The sequence below is a fragment of the Anolis sagrei genome, chromosome X (genome assembly GCF_037176765.1).
Source record: "Anolis sagrei isolate rAnoSag1 chromosome X, rAnoSag1.mat, whole genome shotgun sequence".
Classification (NCBI taxonomy): Eukaryota; Metazoa; Chordata; class Lepidosauria; order Squamata; family Dactyloidae; genus Anolis; species Anolis sagrei.
In genome coordinates this window covers 53,703,558-53,720,506 of record NC_090034.1, presented here as the reverse complement: position 1 = coordinate 53,720,506, position 16,949 = coordinate 53,703,558, and the positions used below count along the sequence as shown (strand labels likewise).

Here is a 16,949-nt window from a genome sequence, read left to right as displayed (position 1 = left end):
CTTCCCTTCCACTCCTTGTCCTTCCTTCTCTCTCTCTTTCTTCCCTCCTTCCCCCTCTCCTCCCTCCTTCCTTCCCTTTTGTCTATCTTTCCTTCTCCCTTCCCTCCCTCTATTTTCTTCCTCCCTTCCTTCCTTCTTTCCTTCCTCCTTCCTTTCCTTCCTTACCTCCCTCTTTTTCCTTCCCTCCTTCCTTCCCTCTTTCCTCCCTCCTTCCCTCTCTCTCTCCTTCCTTCCTCCCTCCCTTCTTTGCTTCCTTACCTCCCTCTTTTTCCTTCTCTCCTTTCTTCCTTCTTACCTCCCTCCTTCCCTCTCTCTCTCCTTCCTTCCTTCCTTCCTTCCTTCCTTCCTTCCTTCCTTCCTTCCTTCCCTTTTGTCTTTCCTTCCATCTCCCTTCCCTCAAATCATTCACTTCCATCCTTCTTTGCCTCCCTGCCTTCCATTCTTCGTTTCCTTCCTTACCTCCCTCTTTCTTCTTCCCTCTTTACCTTCCTCCATGTCATCCTCCCTTCCTTCTCTCTCCCCCTCCTTCCTTCCCTTTTGTCTTTCTTTCATCCTCCCTTCTCCATTCTCTTCCACCCTTCCTTCCTTCCTTCCACCCTTCTCTTCTACTCTTCCTTCCATCCTTCTTTTTCCTTCATCCTTTCCTCCTGAGGGATGTTTACTTGGGAAAAGAAACGCTAGAGGGGGAACATGAGAACCACGTTTCAAGATTTCAAAGGGTGTCCCATTGAGGAGGAGGAGGAGGAAGAAAACTGACTTCCTGCTGCTCTAGGGACCAGGTCACAAGGAAGCAATGGGTTCAAATGGCAGAGAAAGAAATTTAACTGAAAAGATTAGGAAGAACTTCCTGTGGGTAAGAGCAGTTGGAGAGTGCTATAGGTTGCCTTGGAGTATGGTGGAGTCTCCTTCTCTGGAGGCTTTTCCGCAGAGACTGTCTATTGGGAGTGTTTTGATTTTGCCTTCTTGCATGGCAGGAGGTTGAACTGGATGGCCTTTGGTGGTCTCTCTTCCAGCTCTAGGATTCTATGTCAGGAGTAGGCAATACGGGTCTAATAGATACACTTTTTCTCTCCCGTCCACCAACTCATCCTGACCAAGGCCAACCCTTTTGGGAGCGAAACATTTCCCGTCTTTCCTTCACATTCTGCCTCTAAAAGGGAAGAGGAAGGGGAGGAAAGGGCAAGGAGGGGAGAACCCACCCACAACACTCTGGCCTGCCATGCGGCCCTCAAGGTAGAAAGTTTGCCCATGCTGGCTTTAGCTGGAGACCCAGCACTGAATAGCAGGTTGGACTTGATGGCTCTGGGCCACCTTCCAACTTTGTGGCTCTAGGATTCCAACTCAAACTCTCTTCGATGCGGCACTCATATTCTATCCCAATTCTTTGCTTTCCTGTCATCATGGAGCTGCGCAACCCACCCTCCTCCCTCCTTCCAGGTGTGTAGAGATTTCCCCCCTCATATATGAACTGTCAGTATCCTTTAAAGCTCCCCATCTCCAATCTCTAAAACCGGCAAGCTGTGAAATTAAGATTGGCACCAGCAGCTCCCTCGACTGGTAATACAATTTGCATGGCATCTGTTGTTTGTTTGGGGCAAGAAAGCAGCTGTTTGGGGCCGCCGGGCCATTGGGAAGGAAGGGCAGTGGGGAGAGCTTTCATCTTCCTTTCTTCCTTTGGTGTGGCATGGGGCAAACTGGCCCCACAAGGGTTAATCATTCTGCCACAGCTCCAAGTGATGACTGACCCAATCACTGGCCAATCAGTCATGAGCATCAAGGTCAGCTGACCTTGATAGAGATCAGCTGACAGCAGCAGGCCATATAAAACCCAGGGCACAGAAGCCAAAAGAGAGAAAAGATGTAGGGGGAATAAATAAGCTAACTACAGTTATGTGGGATTTCTAAAACACAATTCCAGGAGGCCCACCTCAAGCCTGGTTGGTGGGGGCGAGAGACAGGGCCTTCTCGGTGGTGGCCCCCTGCCACCACCAAGAAGAAGATAAGGCTGGCCCCATCCCTCACCTCCTTCCATAAGAACTTGAAGACTTGGTGGTTTCATCTGGTCTTCTATAATGACTAGTCTCAAGCCCTTTGTCCAACAGTTAGGACTTGGCCTTGTTCCCCATCCATTCCCCAGTTCCCAGTCATCTGAGGGCACCTTTTCTTCCGTCCCAGACCTTTTTTATAGCCCTTTAATTGGCCCTGGAATTGAGTGGCCCCTGTCCCCTAGTAGGGCCATTATTGAGGCTGAGCCTTGTACTATTCAGCCAGCCCCATTTTTTTTCCTTCTCCTTGGCCCAGCCCATTCCAAATAGTCCAGGCCCCTTATTGAAATCTTTGCCCCCTGCAGCTTAACTAGGATGAAGAAGAGAGCAGAACTGGTTTTAAATTGATTTTAATGTATATGTTGTGTTAACAGTTTATGTCTATGTTTTTGTTTTATATTGTATGTTTTTGTATTATTTTGCATATGTGGAAACTGCTCTGAACCCCCTAGGGGAGATAGGGCGGTATACAAATAAAGTTTATATTATTATTATTATTATTATTATTATTATTATTATGTCGCAGGACCTTTTATTATTTATTTATTTATTTAGGGCTTTTATATCCCGCCCTTTCTCAACCTCCGCAAAGGGACTCAGGACGGCGAACAAATCGGCACCCATGGCGCCCACATCAAAACATGAATATACAATTTAACAACAATATAATAAAACAGCAATATAAGCAGTATAAACAGTATAAAACCATATGAACAATATAAAAGCAGTATAAAAACAAACAACAGTCAGCAGTCACCGATTTAAACATTATCCAGGGGCAGTCCATCAGTTCTATATAGGTCAGCACGTTAGCAAGTCAGCCTACTCTCCAAAAGCCTGATCCCATAGCCAGGATTTTACTTGTTTCCGGAAGGACAAGAGGAGTGGTTCTCAACCTGGAGTCCCCAGATGTTTTTAGCCTACAGCTCCCAGAAATCCTAACAGCTGGTAAACTGGCTGGGATTTCTGGGAGTTGTAGGCCCAAAACATCTGGGGACCCCAGATTGAGAACCACTGGACAAGAGGGATGCAGCCAATCTAATTTCACTCAGGAGGGAGTTCCATAGCCGAGGGGCCACCACAGAAAAGGCCCTGTCCCTTTTCCCCACCAAATGCGATTACGACAATGGGGGGACAACAAGCAGGGTCTCCTCAGATGATCTTAGGGCCCTAGGTGGTGCGTAGCGAGAGACACGTTCAGACAAATAAACTGGGCCAGAACCGTTTTGAATATAAAGAGGCAGTTAGCCTTTGTCTTCTGAGACTGAGGGACTGCGGCTTGTCCAAGGTCACCAAATGGGTTTCATGGCCGAACATATCTCCCCCTATGAACCACTTCGGAGATTAAGATCTTCTGGAGAGGCCCTGCTCTTGGTCCCACCTTCTTCACAAGCATGGCTGGTGGGGACAAGAGGCAGGGCCTTCTCAGTGGTGGCCCCTCAGCTGTGGAACTTCCTCCCTAGCAGCATTAGAGTGGCAGGTTAGAACCCAGAATCTCAATCAGTGGCTTATACCAGATGAGAAACTCCCCCCTGGGCACAAAGAAGACTTGGTAACTTGGAAGGTGCTGAACAGTCTGCACTCTGGCACCACAAGATGCAGAGCTAACCTTAAGAAGTGGGGCTACAAAGTGGAGTCCACAACATGCGAGTGCGGAGAAGAGCAAACCACAGACCACTTACTACAATGCCACATGCACAATGGAGGACCTTCTCACAGCAATACCAGAGGCATCCCAAGTGGCCAGCTTCTGGTCAAAAGGACATTTAGCATAATGCCAAGTTTTTAACTAACTCAATTTGCTTTTTTATATTCTCAATTCACTTCTGACACGATGAATAAAAAAATATTAATCTGTCTGCATTTTGTGCACCTTTTACTGCTGAGTCAATTGAGTCTTTGGACTGCAATAAAATTTTGATTGATTGATTGATTGATTGACTGAACTATATATATGTGTGTGTGTGTGTGTGTGTGTGTGTGTGTGTGTGTATGTATATGTATTTGAAATTAATTTTTATTGAAAGGGTTTATGGTTACATGGAAAGTGGGGGAATATTGTGAAGAAGATAGAAAAGTAGGGGAAAATAGAGTAAGAGAAGTTGCCGGGATGTAGAGATGAAGAAGATGGGGGGGGATTAAAATAATAATAATAATAATAATAATAATAATAATAATAACTATATTTGAATTAAGTCCTCATTTTGGTCTTGTAAGAAGAAAGTGCTCCTGGGAAGTCAGATCTGTAAAAGGCCAGCATAGTTGTTTATTTTTGCCAATATTCAAATGTTTTTTCTCTCTCTGTTTCTTGCAGTATTTGCACGCGAATGGTGTGGTCCACCGTGACCTCAAACCAGAGAACCTCCTCTACGCAGATCTCTCTCCAGATGCCCCCCTCAAAATAGGTACGGCAGGCAACACCTTTGACAAACTCTAAGCTTCGGGGCTCTGCCCCAGAATCATCCAAGGCTGTATTACCCCGTCCCCCAAGAACTTACCACCATCTCAATGTGTCTGTTAGCGCTGATTTTCCAAAACCTTTGTCTCAAAGTGCTTCCCAAAACCTCAGTGTTCCATATTTGGAGTGTTTCAGACACAGGAGAGGTATTTTTATTTGGAAACAAGACACAGAAATACTTCACTCTCCCCTTGTCTCTGTTTCTTTCCAGGGGATTTTGGGTTATCCAAGATTGTGGATGAGCAGGATACTATGAAGACAGTGTGTGGCACTCCGGGATATTGTGGTAAGGAGGAGCTAGTAAGAGGAAGAAGAAAGAAAACCATTGTTGTTTATTGTTTCCTAGCTGAACAGAAGTCAAGCGTGTGATGCTGCAGCTAAAAAGAGCCAAGATGCATCTAGTTTACAACAAGAGTGTAGCATCTGGGTCACAGAATGATGACGTTGGCAGAAAGCACAAGAACTATCCTGTCTGTTGCACTCTGGCCTGAAATCACCTTTGCACCAAGCACCACACAAGAGTCCAGTAGTACTAACTAAACAGTTTATAGAAGATAGCAGTTATAATAAGGCAAAAGGCAAAGGTACAGAATGTGGGATACTGGCTTGATAGCAGTACATGTGAAAAAGATCTTGAAGTCTTTGTGGACAGGAAGGTGAACATGAGCCAACAATGTCATGTGGCGGCTAAAAAAGCCAATGGGATTTTGGCCTACATAAATAAAAGTATAGTGTTTAGATCCAGGGAAGTCCAGCTACCCCTCTATTCTGCCTTGGTCAGACTACATCTGGAATACTGTGTGCAATTATTGGCACCACAATTGAAGGCAGATGTTGACTCTCAGCTGGAATGTGTCCAGAAGAGGGTGACAAAATGATCAAGGGTCTGCAAAACAAGCCCCAGGAGGAGCGGCTTAAAGAGCTGGGCATATTTAGCCTTCAGGAGAGAAAGCAGAGAGGAGACATGATGAGGGCCATGGATCAAGAGGTGAGGGGAAGACATAGGGAGGAGGGAGGAGGATTGTTGTCTGCTGCCCTGGAGACTAGGACGGAATGGAGCAATGGCTTCAAACTACAGGAAAGGAGATTCCACCTGAACATGAGGAGGAACTTCCTGAATGTGAGAGCTGTTCATCAGTGGAACTCTCTGCCCTGGAGTGTGGTGGAGGCTCCTTTTTTGGGGGCGGCTTTTAAGCAGAGGCTGAATGGCCATCTGTCAGGGATGCTTTGAATGAGATTGTTCTGCTTCTTGGCAGGGGGTTGGACTGGATGGCCCACAAGGTCTCTTCCAACTCTATGATTCTAAAAGGCAATGTTGAAAAAGCAATAAGAAAAAAGCTTTTAAAAGACAAAAACCAAATATCAAAGTTCTGTCCAAAGGTGACAAGTTATGTGGGAAAAACAGGAATCAAAACATAGGCATAAATACATAAACAGGAACACAGGAACTTCTTCCAAAACACGAATCCATGAACACAAGACTTTCCCAAAGATCTTAGACATAGACTTGAACGTGAAACAGGAACAAGACCCAAGATGTAAACGGTAATGCAGCATTGCCTGCTTTAACTCTTTCAGTAAACAGCACTTTAAGACTTTGACATCTTGCCTGTTTTAAGGATTTCTCAAGAAGTCTCTGTGACCTCCGCAATCTGACGCCCTGCTCTCGGAGATTGAGTCTCATACTCCTACTGACCTCAGGTGTTTTCCCAGATGAAAGATCTTTCCCTTCCAGTTCCTTATCTTCTGTTGCCAAGGAGTGACCAGGGGAAAGGTCTTCCTTATCTTCCGTTGCCAAAGAACGGAGGTTGGAATCACAAACACCCTCTCCATCTCCTCCCGGCTCTGAAGCCGTTTCTTTCTGACCAGACACAGACCCATCCTCCCATACAGGATCATGATCCAAAATCCCCTTATTTCCCACACTGGAAAGCCCATCATTTCTCACAACTTCTGACTGAACAATCTCATCTTCAGCCTCTGGCTGAACCACAGCACAGCCCTACCCTCCGTTATGCAGGAAAACACAATCAAAGCACTCCTGGCAGATGGCCATCTAGTTTCTCTTACAAAACCTCCCAAGAAGAATTCACCGCCACAACATTCCAAGGCAGAAAATCCCACAGCCGAACAGCTCTTACTATCAGGAGGTTCTTCCTAATTTTTAGGGATTGAGGAAAGGAAGAGTATGTGGCATAATGTAAAACAAACCACATGTAGTTCACATTTGATCAGTCCACACACTGCTTTGCCAGAGAAAGAAAATAAGCCATGCAGATGGTCAATAAAGAACAAGTAGTTTACTCTTTGTAATTCAGAACAACATATGTATAATCATGTGATCATAGAATCATAGAGTTGGAAGAGACCTCATGGGCCATCCAGTCCAACCCCCTGCCAAGAAGCAGGAATATTTCATTCAAAGCACCCCTGACAGATGGCCATCCAGCCTCTGTTCAAAAGCTTCCAAAGAAGGAGCCTCCACCACACTCCGGGGCAGAGAGTTCCACTACTGAACAGCTCTCACAGTCAGGAAGTTCTTCCTAATGTTCAGATGAAATCTCCTTGCATCGACTCACATAATGTCCTTTTATAGAGATTTTAAATGGTCTTTCTTTGTCCATGTGGGAAATCTTATTCCAGCAGCTCATGAAGCAAGAACACACTCCAAACAGCCTCTCTCTGCTTCTCTGCAAGCACCTGCATAGCTCAAACCTGAAAAATGTAACAGTAACCAAAAGTCCCAGGCTCAGCTAGCTCCCTAGGCATAGCCCAACCAATCAGCTTTGTGCATCTTATTTTACAGTTGACACACACACATACAAACTGATTTCTTACATGTTCCAACAGAGTATTCCTCTGTTCTGCTTTGGTCAGACCTCATCAGATTTGCGTGTACCGTGATGATTAAATTGCTTGTTTTTATGTTTAATGGGTTGGCTGATTAATTTCGGGGTTTTTATCACTTTTTTTAGCTGGTCTAAGAAAAGTGAGAAAAAGCAGCATATACATTCAATTAGTCAGTCCCACAACAGAGGCTTTGCAGCGAAATGCCATGTTCCTCCCACAGACTGGAAACCAAAGCTTTTGTACTTTTCAGAGTCTCTCTTTTTCCTTTTTCTGCCTCACAGTTCTCTCTGGAATAAATGCAAAATTAGCAATATGTCACCTCCTCTTTCTCTCCTCCTCTCTCCCCAGTTTGTTACGCCAATCTGAGTATCAATTCTTCGCCCTTTCCCCCTCTTAGGAGTGGTAACAGGCAGGTGCGAACAGGCCAAGGATAATGACCAGTCATCCAAAAAATGTTGTTAGGACAATTGTTGGTGTTGTGTTAAAAGTAGCACTTGGCTGAGGAGAGCGTGTGAGAGGAAAAAGGCGGGTGGTGAGGAAAAGAGGCTTCTTTGGCGGAGATGCATATGTCTGCCGTCACTGTGCTGGGACTGATTTCATTTTCTTCTTCTCTCCTTTGCATGCCTTCAGCCCCTGAAATTCTCCACGGCTCGCCATATGGCCCTGAAGTAGATATGTGGTCCGTAGGCGTCATAACATATATCTTGTGAGTAACGGTAAAGTGCTTTGACACAGAGGCATGGACCTTCAGGTTGCCTGCTTCTGCCTCTCTCTTTCTCCCTCTTTCGTTCAGGCATCATCATCTGCCAACAGCCCAAGTGTTGCCCTGTGCCTTGTCCTGGCGTTTGAATGCTGGATTTACTACCACCCGCATGCCTTTAAACCTAATATCAATGCCAGCCTTGATTTCTGCTACCTTTCCCTTCCCCCCCCCCCCCACAACGGGAACCCTAACAACTAAGCTGGGCAGAAACATCTTAGGGTGCATCTACATTGTATCATTATTTATTTATTTCTAGTATTTATATTCTGCCCTTCTCACCCCAAAGGGGACACAGAGCAGATCACAGAACACCTATATGGCAAACATTCAGTGCCGTTATACAATTACGACAGACAACTGTATATAGATAGAGGTATATAGGCTTCCCCATCTTTGGCATCTTGGAGGCTGTGCTCAGTTCCGGCCACAGGGGGTGCTGTTGCTCCATCTTCCCAGCCGAAGAGCTTTGTTTGTAAACTTCATCCTTGACTGAATTGCTGGCATTTTTCTGACATTCTCTGTAGAGGCCCCTCAGCTCTGGAATTCGCTCCCCAGAGAAATTAGGCAAGCCCACACTCTGGCAGTCTTGAAAACTTGGCTGTTCCAGTGTGCCTCCAAGGAATGATGAACTGAACTATAATCCCTGACCTGACCAAACCTTACAAAAAATGCCCTCGGAAGCACTTCATTTTCTACCTACTGGTGCAATTAAACCCTACTTATATTGTTTCTTATATTTTATATTTTATTATTTTTATATTTTATTGTCGTTGTATGTTGTTTACTTGCATTGCTGTATTGTTGGGCTTGGCCTCATGTAAGCCGCCCCGAGTCCCCTTGGGGAGATGGTGGCGGGGTATAAATAAAGATTATTATTATTATTATTATTATTATTTCCTTTAAATACCTCCTTGTTTAAAGCAGTACCTATTTACTGCGTTGTTGTAGGTTTTTTCAGGCTATCATATATAAACCCATTTTCCTAGTTCCAACAGACCTCACTACTTCTGAAGATGCTTGCCATAGATGCAGGCAAATCGTCAGGAGTGAATGCCTCTAGAACATGACCATACAGCCGAAAAAACCTACAACAACCCAGTGATTCTGGCCATGAAAGCCTTCAACAATACATAGTACCTATTTATCTATTCACAATTGCTGTTTTCGATCTGCTAGATAGGCAGAAGCTAGGCTGAAGGTCAGGAGCTCACCCCAACCTGGGCTTCCAACCTTTTGATTGGCAAGATTTTACTGGAGCTGAAGCTTGATTTATATCCCTCCTTTCTCCCCACGGGGACTCAAGGCGACTAACATCTATCCACACTAAACAGTTTTTAAAAAGCTATACAAAAGTTTTTAAAAAGCAATAAAATAATAGCAGCATGGTAAAAACAGAATTAAAATACAGCAAATACATTTAAATGGCCTTTAAAACTCATATCCCTCTCCCAATCCCACCCAACTTCCAAGAGCCTCCCCTTCTCCTTTCCCAAAAGCCTGTTGGCAAAGTAGAATTAATGTACTTTGGAATAATGGATGTTGTTGTTTACAAGGTCTATGGTTTGCTCTGTCAAAGAATGCTGGTGCCTTAATTCTACACTATTCTGCTTCCCTTCCTTTCCTTTTTGCTTCTGTCTTCACTTTCTTTACGTCTGTCTTACTTCTTATTTTCCTGTCTTACTTTCCTTTTTGCCCTTTATGTCTTCCATCTTTCTTTCTGTTGTTATTGTAAGCCTTACAGCCAACTGCAGCACTCCTCATTTAGAGGAGCTTAGCCAATGCCTTCCTCTGATGCGGAGAGAAATCACCTAGTGGGTTTCCATGACTGAACACGGGGATATGAACCCTGGTCTCTAGAGTCGTGGTCCAGCATTCAAACCACGCACAATACTGACTGTGCTTTCTATCCTTCCTCCCTTTCTATCTTCCTTCCTTCCTCCCCTCTCTATATCCCTCCCTCCTTTTCATCTTTCTTTCTTTATTTCTTTCTGTCTTTCTGACTTTCTTTCTTTCTTTCTTTCTTTCTTTCTTTCTTTTGCTAGCCGTCCCCTGCCACGCAATGCTATGGCCCAGTCTGGTGATCTAAAAAATAAAGTAATGAGAAAGTGTTGATTTCTAATATATGTAATTTCTTTCTGCTTGTTGATAAACAGTATTTCTTGCTGTTTCTTTGTCAGTGTTGATGTGGAGACTGTCTGGTTTGCCTACTCTGGAACTGGCAACATATAATTGTCCTTCTTTAAGTGTCCCTTTCAAATCTATGATACTATATCTGTGTGTGTGTGAATCATATCTATCTATCTATCTATCTATCTATATCTATATCTATGGCTGGATAGCTCTTTGTCAGGAGGGCTTTGATTACGTTTTCTTGCCCTGGTGAAGGGAGTTGGACTGGATGGCCTTAAGTTTTTTCTGCTGGTGATGGGGGTTCTGTGTGGGAAGTTTGCCCCAATTCTGTTGTTGGTGGGGTTCAGAATGCTCTTTGATTGTAGGTGAACTATAAATCCCAGTAACTCCCAAATGTCAAGGTCTATTTTCCCCCAACCTCCCTCTGTGTTCATATTTGAGCATATGGAATATTCGTGCCAAGTTTGGTCCAGATCCATCATTGTTTGAGTCCACACTGCTCTCTGGATGTCGGTGAACTACAACTCCCAAACTCAAGGTCAATGCCCACCAAGCCCTTCTAGTGTTTTCTGTTGGTCAAGGGAGTCCTGTGTGCCACGTTTGGTTCAATTCTATCGTTAGTGGAGTTCAGAATGCTCTTTGATTGTAGGTGAACTATAAATCCCAGCAACTACAACTCCCAAATGGTGAAATCAATTTTTGAGTGGTGGTCACTCCTTGGGTTAGTAGGTGTTTTGAGGCCAGATTTGGCGACAATTCATCCAGTGGTTTTTGAGTTATGTTAATCCCACAAACGAACATTACATTTTTATTTATATAGACTAGCCGTCCCCTGCCACGCATTGCTGTGGCCCAGTCTGTATATATGTGTTTTGTGTGTGTATATGTGTGCATATATTTGTGTATATATTTGTGTTTGCATATATGTGTGTGTAGTTTTGCACATGTATTGTAATTTTTATTTTTTTGGCTTTTAAAGTCTCTTCTGTGTTTTTTAGTGTTTTTATGAGTGATGGCCACTCATTGGCCTGATAGGTGTATTGTGTTCAAATTTGGTGTCAATTCATCCAGTGGTTTTTGAGTTATGTTAATCCCACAAACGAACATTACATTTTTATTTATATAGATTTACAGTATTTATATTCCGCCCTGCTCACCCTGAAGGAGACTCAGGGCAGATCACAGAAACTTCCTCCTAGATCAAATCGCTGGCATTTTCTGGCACTTCCTTATGGATGCCATTAATACCTCCCCACTTTAGCGGTACCTATTTATCTCCTCGCATCGCTGTTTTTGACAATGCTAGGTAGACAGAAGCTGGGCTAAAGGAGTCTACCCTGACCTGGGCTTTGAACTATCAACTTTTCGACAATACATGCCAACCTTTAATTAAGCTGGCGGTTAATCTGCTGCATGAAAGCTCGGCCCTGCTGTGCTAAAGCTTGGACCAATCCTTTGGGTTGAGTCTTCCATTACTTCCATTTCTTTCTGTCTTCCTTTATTTATTTTGTGTGTGTGTGTGTGTTTGCTTCTCTTTTTTTCCCTTCCTTCCTTATAGCACCCTTAAGTTGAGCCTATCACAGGGGTTTCTGAGGCTGAGAGAGTGGGATTCTGAGATTCTCCAGAGTTGTAGTACAATGCTCAAATCCCTATGCCATACTGGCTTCTTACTAAATGCAGTTCGCAAACATGCTTCAAAAGCAGCCTCACATATCATCCATTATCCAATCCAGTAACACATTTCTGCCTCTTGAGTCATGGCAGTCAATTCAAAGCTAGCCCTGACCTCCTTTCTCTCTGTGTTTTCATATTTTAAAAAGAAAATCAGCCTAAGCAACACAGATGGCTGTTATGACCAACACTTTGGCATTGGTTTATTACTGGCATCTATTATTGGGTAGTTTCCATCTCAATTCAAGGTTAAGCTAATGGAGCCCCAAGGCTTTTTGGGAAACAATTCTGGAGCAGATTTGACTGCGGATGGTTTGGGTTTTCATTCTGACGGAACAGACACTCATAAGGAGGACGGCGAAGTGGCAGATGGTGTTTGAGTCTGCCTGCGTGTGGGCTTCATCTGTGTGGCAGGGTCAAGAAGAACAGCGGCCTTGGAAACATATGGCCGCCTGCAAGACATATTCTTTTTAGGAGGGTCTTTTGGGCACACACAGCTATGGCGTAGGCATGAGACTAAATCATTTCGGATGCTTAGATGTCCCTTGCATTTCCGGAGAAGCTTTCAAGGGCTCCTCTAGAACAGTGGTTCTCAACCTTCTTAATCCCTTTGGATTAAGAATACTGTAAATAAATAAATAAATAAATAAATAAATAAATAAATAAATTTGTTTACATTTATTTCAAACTATAGTTCGGCCCCATCAACGGTCTCAGGCAGTGTTTCTCAGCCTTCCTAATGCCACGACCCCTTAATACAGCTCCTCATGTGGTGACCCCAACCATATAATTATTTTCATTGCTACTTCATAACGGAAGTTTTGCTACTGTTATGAATTGTAATGTCAATATTTTCATTCACTGGACCAAATTTGCCACAAATACCCGATACTCCCAAATTTGCATACTGGTGGGGTTTGGAGGAGATTGATTTTGTCATTTGGGAATTGTAGTTGCTGGGATTTATAATTCAGCTACAATCAAAGAGCATTCTGAACTCCACCAACAATGGAAGTGAACCAAACTTGGCACACAGAACTCCCATGACCAACAGAACACACTGGAAGGGTTTGGTGGGCACTGACCTTGAGTTTTGGAGTTGTAGCTCACCTACACCAGAGAGCACTGTGGACTCAAACAATGATGGATCTGTACCAAACCTGGCATGGATACTCAATTTGGCTAAATATGTACACTGGTGGAGTTTGAGGAAAATAGACCTTGACATTTGGGAGTTATAGTTGCTGGGATTTATAGTTCACCTACAATTAAAGAGCATTCTGAACCCCACGAATGATAGAATTGGGCCAAGCTTCCCATACAGAATCATTGTTTGGGTTCATAATGCGCTCTGGATGTAAGTGAACTACAACTATTATAAATCCCTCCAAAGACTTCCAGTATTTTTTGTTGGTCATGGGGGTTCTGTGTGCCAAGGTAGTTCCAGGTCCATCATTGGTGGAGTTCAGAGTGCTCTTAGATTGCAGGTGAACTATACATCCCAGTACCTACAACTCATATAAATCATGGTGAATTCTCCCCAAACCTCTCAATATTCAGTTGCTGATCAATTCCTCTGTTTGCTGTGTGCCATAGAAAAGAATAGGAAAGGTTTAAGGGAGAGGAAGTGGGTGGGGCCATGCAAATTCCACACCAATGGAGAAAGTAAGAAACACTGGGAAGTCTGTGGTGGTGGAAACACATAAAATCTGGGATGGAATTGTCTCCGTATGAAAGCCTTCACTTGGGGAATGAGCAGTACGATGTTTGTGGAGGACATTGGCAGGGTTCTTGGACATGTTCACAGCGCTCACTATAACCTGCAATGTCATTGGAGGGAGGGCCATTGGTGTCTCCCGAGTAGTGGGTGCTATAGCTGTTTGTGAAAGTGGGAGCTTGTCTGTGGAAGTGGACACCCCAGCCACACACGCACACACATCTTTTCAATTTTTTATGTGTATAGATTATTTATTTTTGGGAATTTCTATGCCACCTTTCTCCTGATGGACTCAACATCATTAAAATAGACAATGTAAGATAAGTCATCCATTAAAACAGACTATAAAACCAAAAAAATTACAAGGATGCGCCATAGCATCAATCATCTTATAAATAATGGAAATTCTATTAAATTAAAATATCTCTAAAATTCCCAGATATCCATAAATGCCAGGACTCAATAAAAATCAATTTAAAGTTTTTCCAATAGTGAGAAGATGTCTTATACATTTCATACTGATGCAGGTGTTCAGGATACTAATGCTCCTACTGGGATCAGGTGAGTGTTATACTCACTTTTATTCTCCTTTCCCTCTCCAGGCTATGTGGCTTTGAACCGTTCTTTGATCCAAGGGGAGACCAATACATGTACAGCAGGATCCTAAATTGTGATTACGAATTTGTGTCTCCATGGTGGGATGAGGTGTCACTCAACGCCAAGGATCTGGTGAGTGGCCGCCAGGGCTGACCTAATCTAAAACAGCGGGGTTGCCTCAGTCAGCATGTACCAGGAGGTGGCAGCTGTTGGAAGTCAACCACATCCTGCACAAGTTTGTAGTCCTTATCAAGGAAATAGATAGGCAGATGAGTTAGCTGGTAGGGAAAGTCTTTTCCCCCACTGCCCTCTTTGTCTGCCTGCCTCTTTATTCTGTCCTTCTATGTCTTTGTGATGTTAGCCTGATAATTCTCAGGACAGACTCTTTTATTCAAGTTTCTGACCTTGTGGTAAGTCTCTGATTCTTCCCTTTTGTTCTTCTTTCATGCACATGAAGAAAGAACATATCTCTAGAGAGGGAGATAGTTGGGCCCTAACTTTCTATATAAAAATGTAGTTCTTTTAATAAAGTCTTTCGGAACATTTGAAGTTTCCATCTGTTCCTCTAATTGCTGACATTCATTTGCTCTACTGTTCTATTCTGCTGCTGCTTTTGCTGCTTTACTTTAAAATTTTATTTATCGTGTCAGAAGCTTGAGGGTACAGTTGTAATGTATGTAAAAATACAAACAAAGTTCAAAATTTGGCCTTATACTAATGTCCTTTGACCAGAAGCTGGCCACTTGGAGTGCCTCTAGTGTGCCTATTGTGCATGTGGAAGCACTCACTGTATTGTAATAGGTGGTCTGTGGTTTTCTCTTCTCCACACTCGCATGTCATGGACTCCACTTTGTAGCCCCATTTCTTAAGGTTAGCTCTGCATCTTATGGTGCCAGAGCATAGTCTGTTCAGTGCCTTCCAAGTCGCCCAATCTTCTGTGCGCCCAGGTGGGAGTCTCTCATTTGGTATTAGCCATGGATTGAGGTTCCGGGTTTTAGCCTGCCACCTTTGGACTCTCGCTTGCTGAGGTGTTCCTGTGAGTATCTCTGTAGATCTTAGAAAGCTATTTCTTGATTTAAGGCATTGGTTTGCTGGCTGATATCTGAACAGAGGATGGGTCGGAGATGTCAATTCCTTGGTCCTTTCATTATTGGCTGCTACTTCCAGGTGGATGTCAGGTGGTGCAATACTGGCTAAACAGTATAATTTCTCCAGTGGTATGGGGCATAGACATCCTGTGATAATGTGGTATGTCTCATTAAGAGCCACATGCACTGTTTTAACGTGGTGAGATCTGTTCCACACTGGGCATGCGTATTCAGAAGCAGAGTAGCAAAGCGCAAGGGCAGATGTTTTCACTGTGTCTGGTTGTGATCCCCAGGTTGTACCAGTTAGCTATCATATGATGTTATTTCTAGCACCCACCTTTTGGTTGATAGTCAAGCAGTGCTTCTTGTAAGTCAGAGCACAGTCCACAATAACTCCCAGGTATTTTGGCATGCAGCAATGCTCCAATGGGATCCCTTCCTTGGTCATCCTCAGAACTCGAGATGCTTGTCTGTTCTTAAGATGAATAGCACACACCTGCATTTTAGATGGATTAGGAATCAGCTGGTTTTCCCTGTAATAGGCAATAAGAGCACCTAAAGCTTCAAAGAGCTTCTGTTCAACCATTTCTAAGCTTGAGCAGTGATGGCATGATCGTCAGCATAGATGAAACCCTATCCTTTCTGGCAGTGGCTAATCATTTGTGTAAATATTAAACATTGATGAAGCAAGCATGCCTCCCCTGAGGCAGGCCGTTCTTCTGCTTCCGCCATCTGCTTCTCTGACTCTGGAACTCAACAAAAAAGCTCCTGTTTTGTAGCAGATTTCCTATGAAGCAAGTGAGGTGGTAATCCTTTGTGATATTATACATTTGTCTCAGGAGGAGGCGATGATTTACAGCATCATAAGCTGCTGACAGGTCTATAAAGGTTTCCTTCTGATATCATCTGACAATGAAAACAGACAGACTGGGTGGCTCTTCGTGTTTCTTCCAATTCCATGACTCCATGACGCATAGATCGTTGACTTTTATTAGTGGAAGAGAGCATTACTGCTTCCATTGTCCTAATACAACTGGGAATGTAGGCAACTAATTTTACCCAGATCAGCACTCCAGATTTCTGTCCCTGAAATGCTAAACACCTGCAGAAGATGGGCTCCAAGAGTTCAGTACAGCGCCAAGCAAACTGGGCTGCATGGCAAGGAGCTGGACTGGATGACCCTTGTGGTCTCTTATGATTCAATGAACGGCACAGTTACAATCCATCTCCCAAAGAGCATGGAATCATAGAGTGAACAGGGCCATTGAATCTAGCTGGAGCATCTTTAGCACACAGTTGCCTAGCCTCTTTTGAAAGACATCCAGCAAAGGAGCCCCACCACTTCTCTAGCTCATTGGCTCCATTGCCAAACTGTCCTCACTGTCAAGAGGATAATAATAAGTGGTGATCGGCACACTGGTGCAGTGCCTAAAGACCTTGGCCTGCACTTAAACACAATCGGCGCTGACAAAATTACCATCTGCCAGCTGCAGAAGGCCACCTTACTGGGATCTGCATGCATTATTCACCGATCCATCACACAGTCCTAGACACTTGGGAAGTGTCCGACGTGTGGACTCGTGTTTCACATAATAATAATAATAATAATAATAATAATAATAATAATAAT

The 16,949-nt window shown here is 43.7% G+C and overlaps 1 protein-coding gene across 2 annotated transcripts in view; it reads left to right on the top strand.

Moving 5' to 3' along the window:
- Positions 1 to 16,949, top strand: part of LOC132781075 (calcium/calmodulin-dependent protein kinase type IV-like) — a 79,943-nt gene that overhangs the window by 47,182 nt on the left and 15,812 nt on the right. For both annotated transcript variants that reach the window (XM_060785014.2, XM_060785013.2), the window contains exons 6-9: positions 4,360 to 4,450; positions 4,715 to 4,789; positions 7,984 to 8,059; positions 14,237 to 14,363. In XM_060785014.2, coding sequence (XP_060640997.2) covers positions 4,360 to 4,450; positions 4,715 to 4,789; positions 7,984 to 8,059; positions 14,237 to 14,363 — 369 coding nt within the window. The remainder of the gene's footprint in view (positions 1 to 4,359; positions 4,451 to 4,714; positions 4,790 to 7,983; positions 8,060 to 14,236; positions 14,364 to 16,949) is intronic.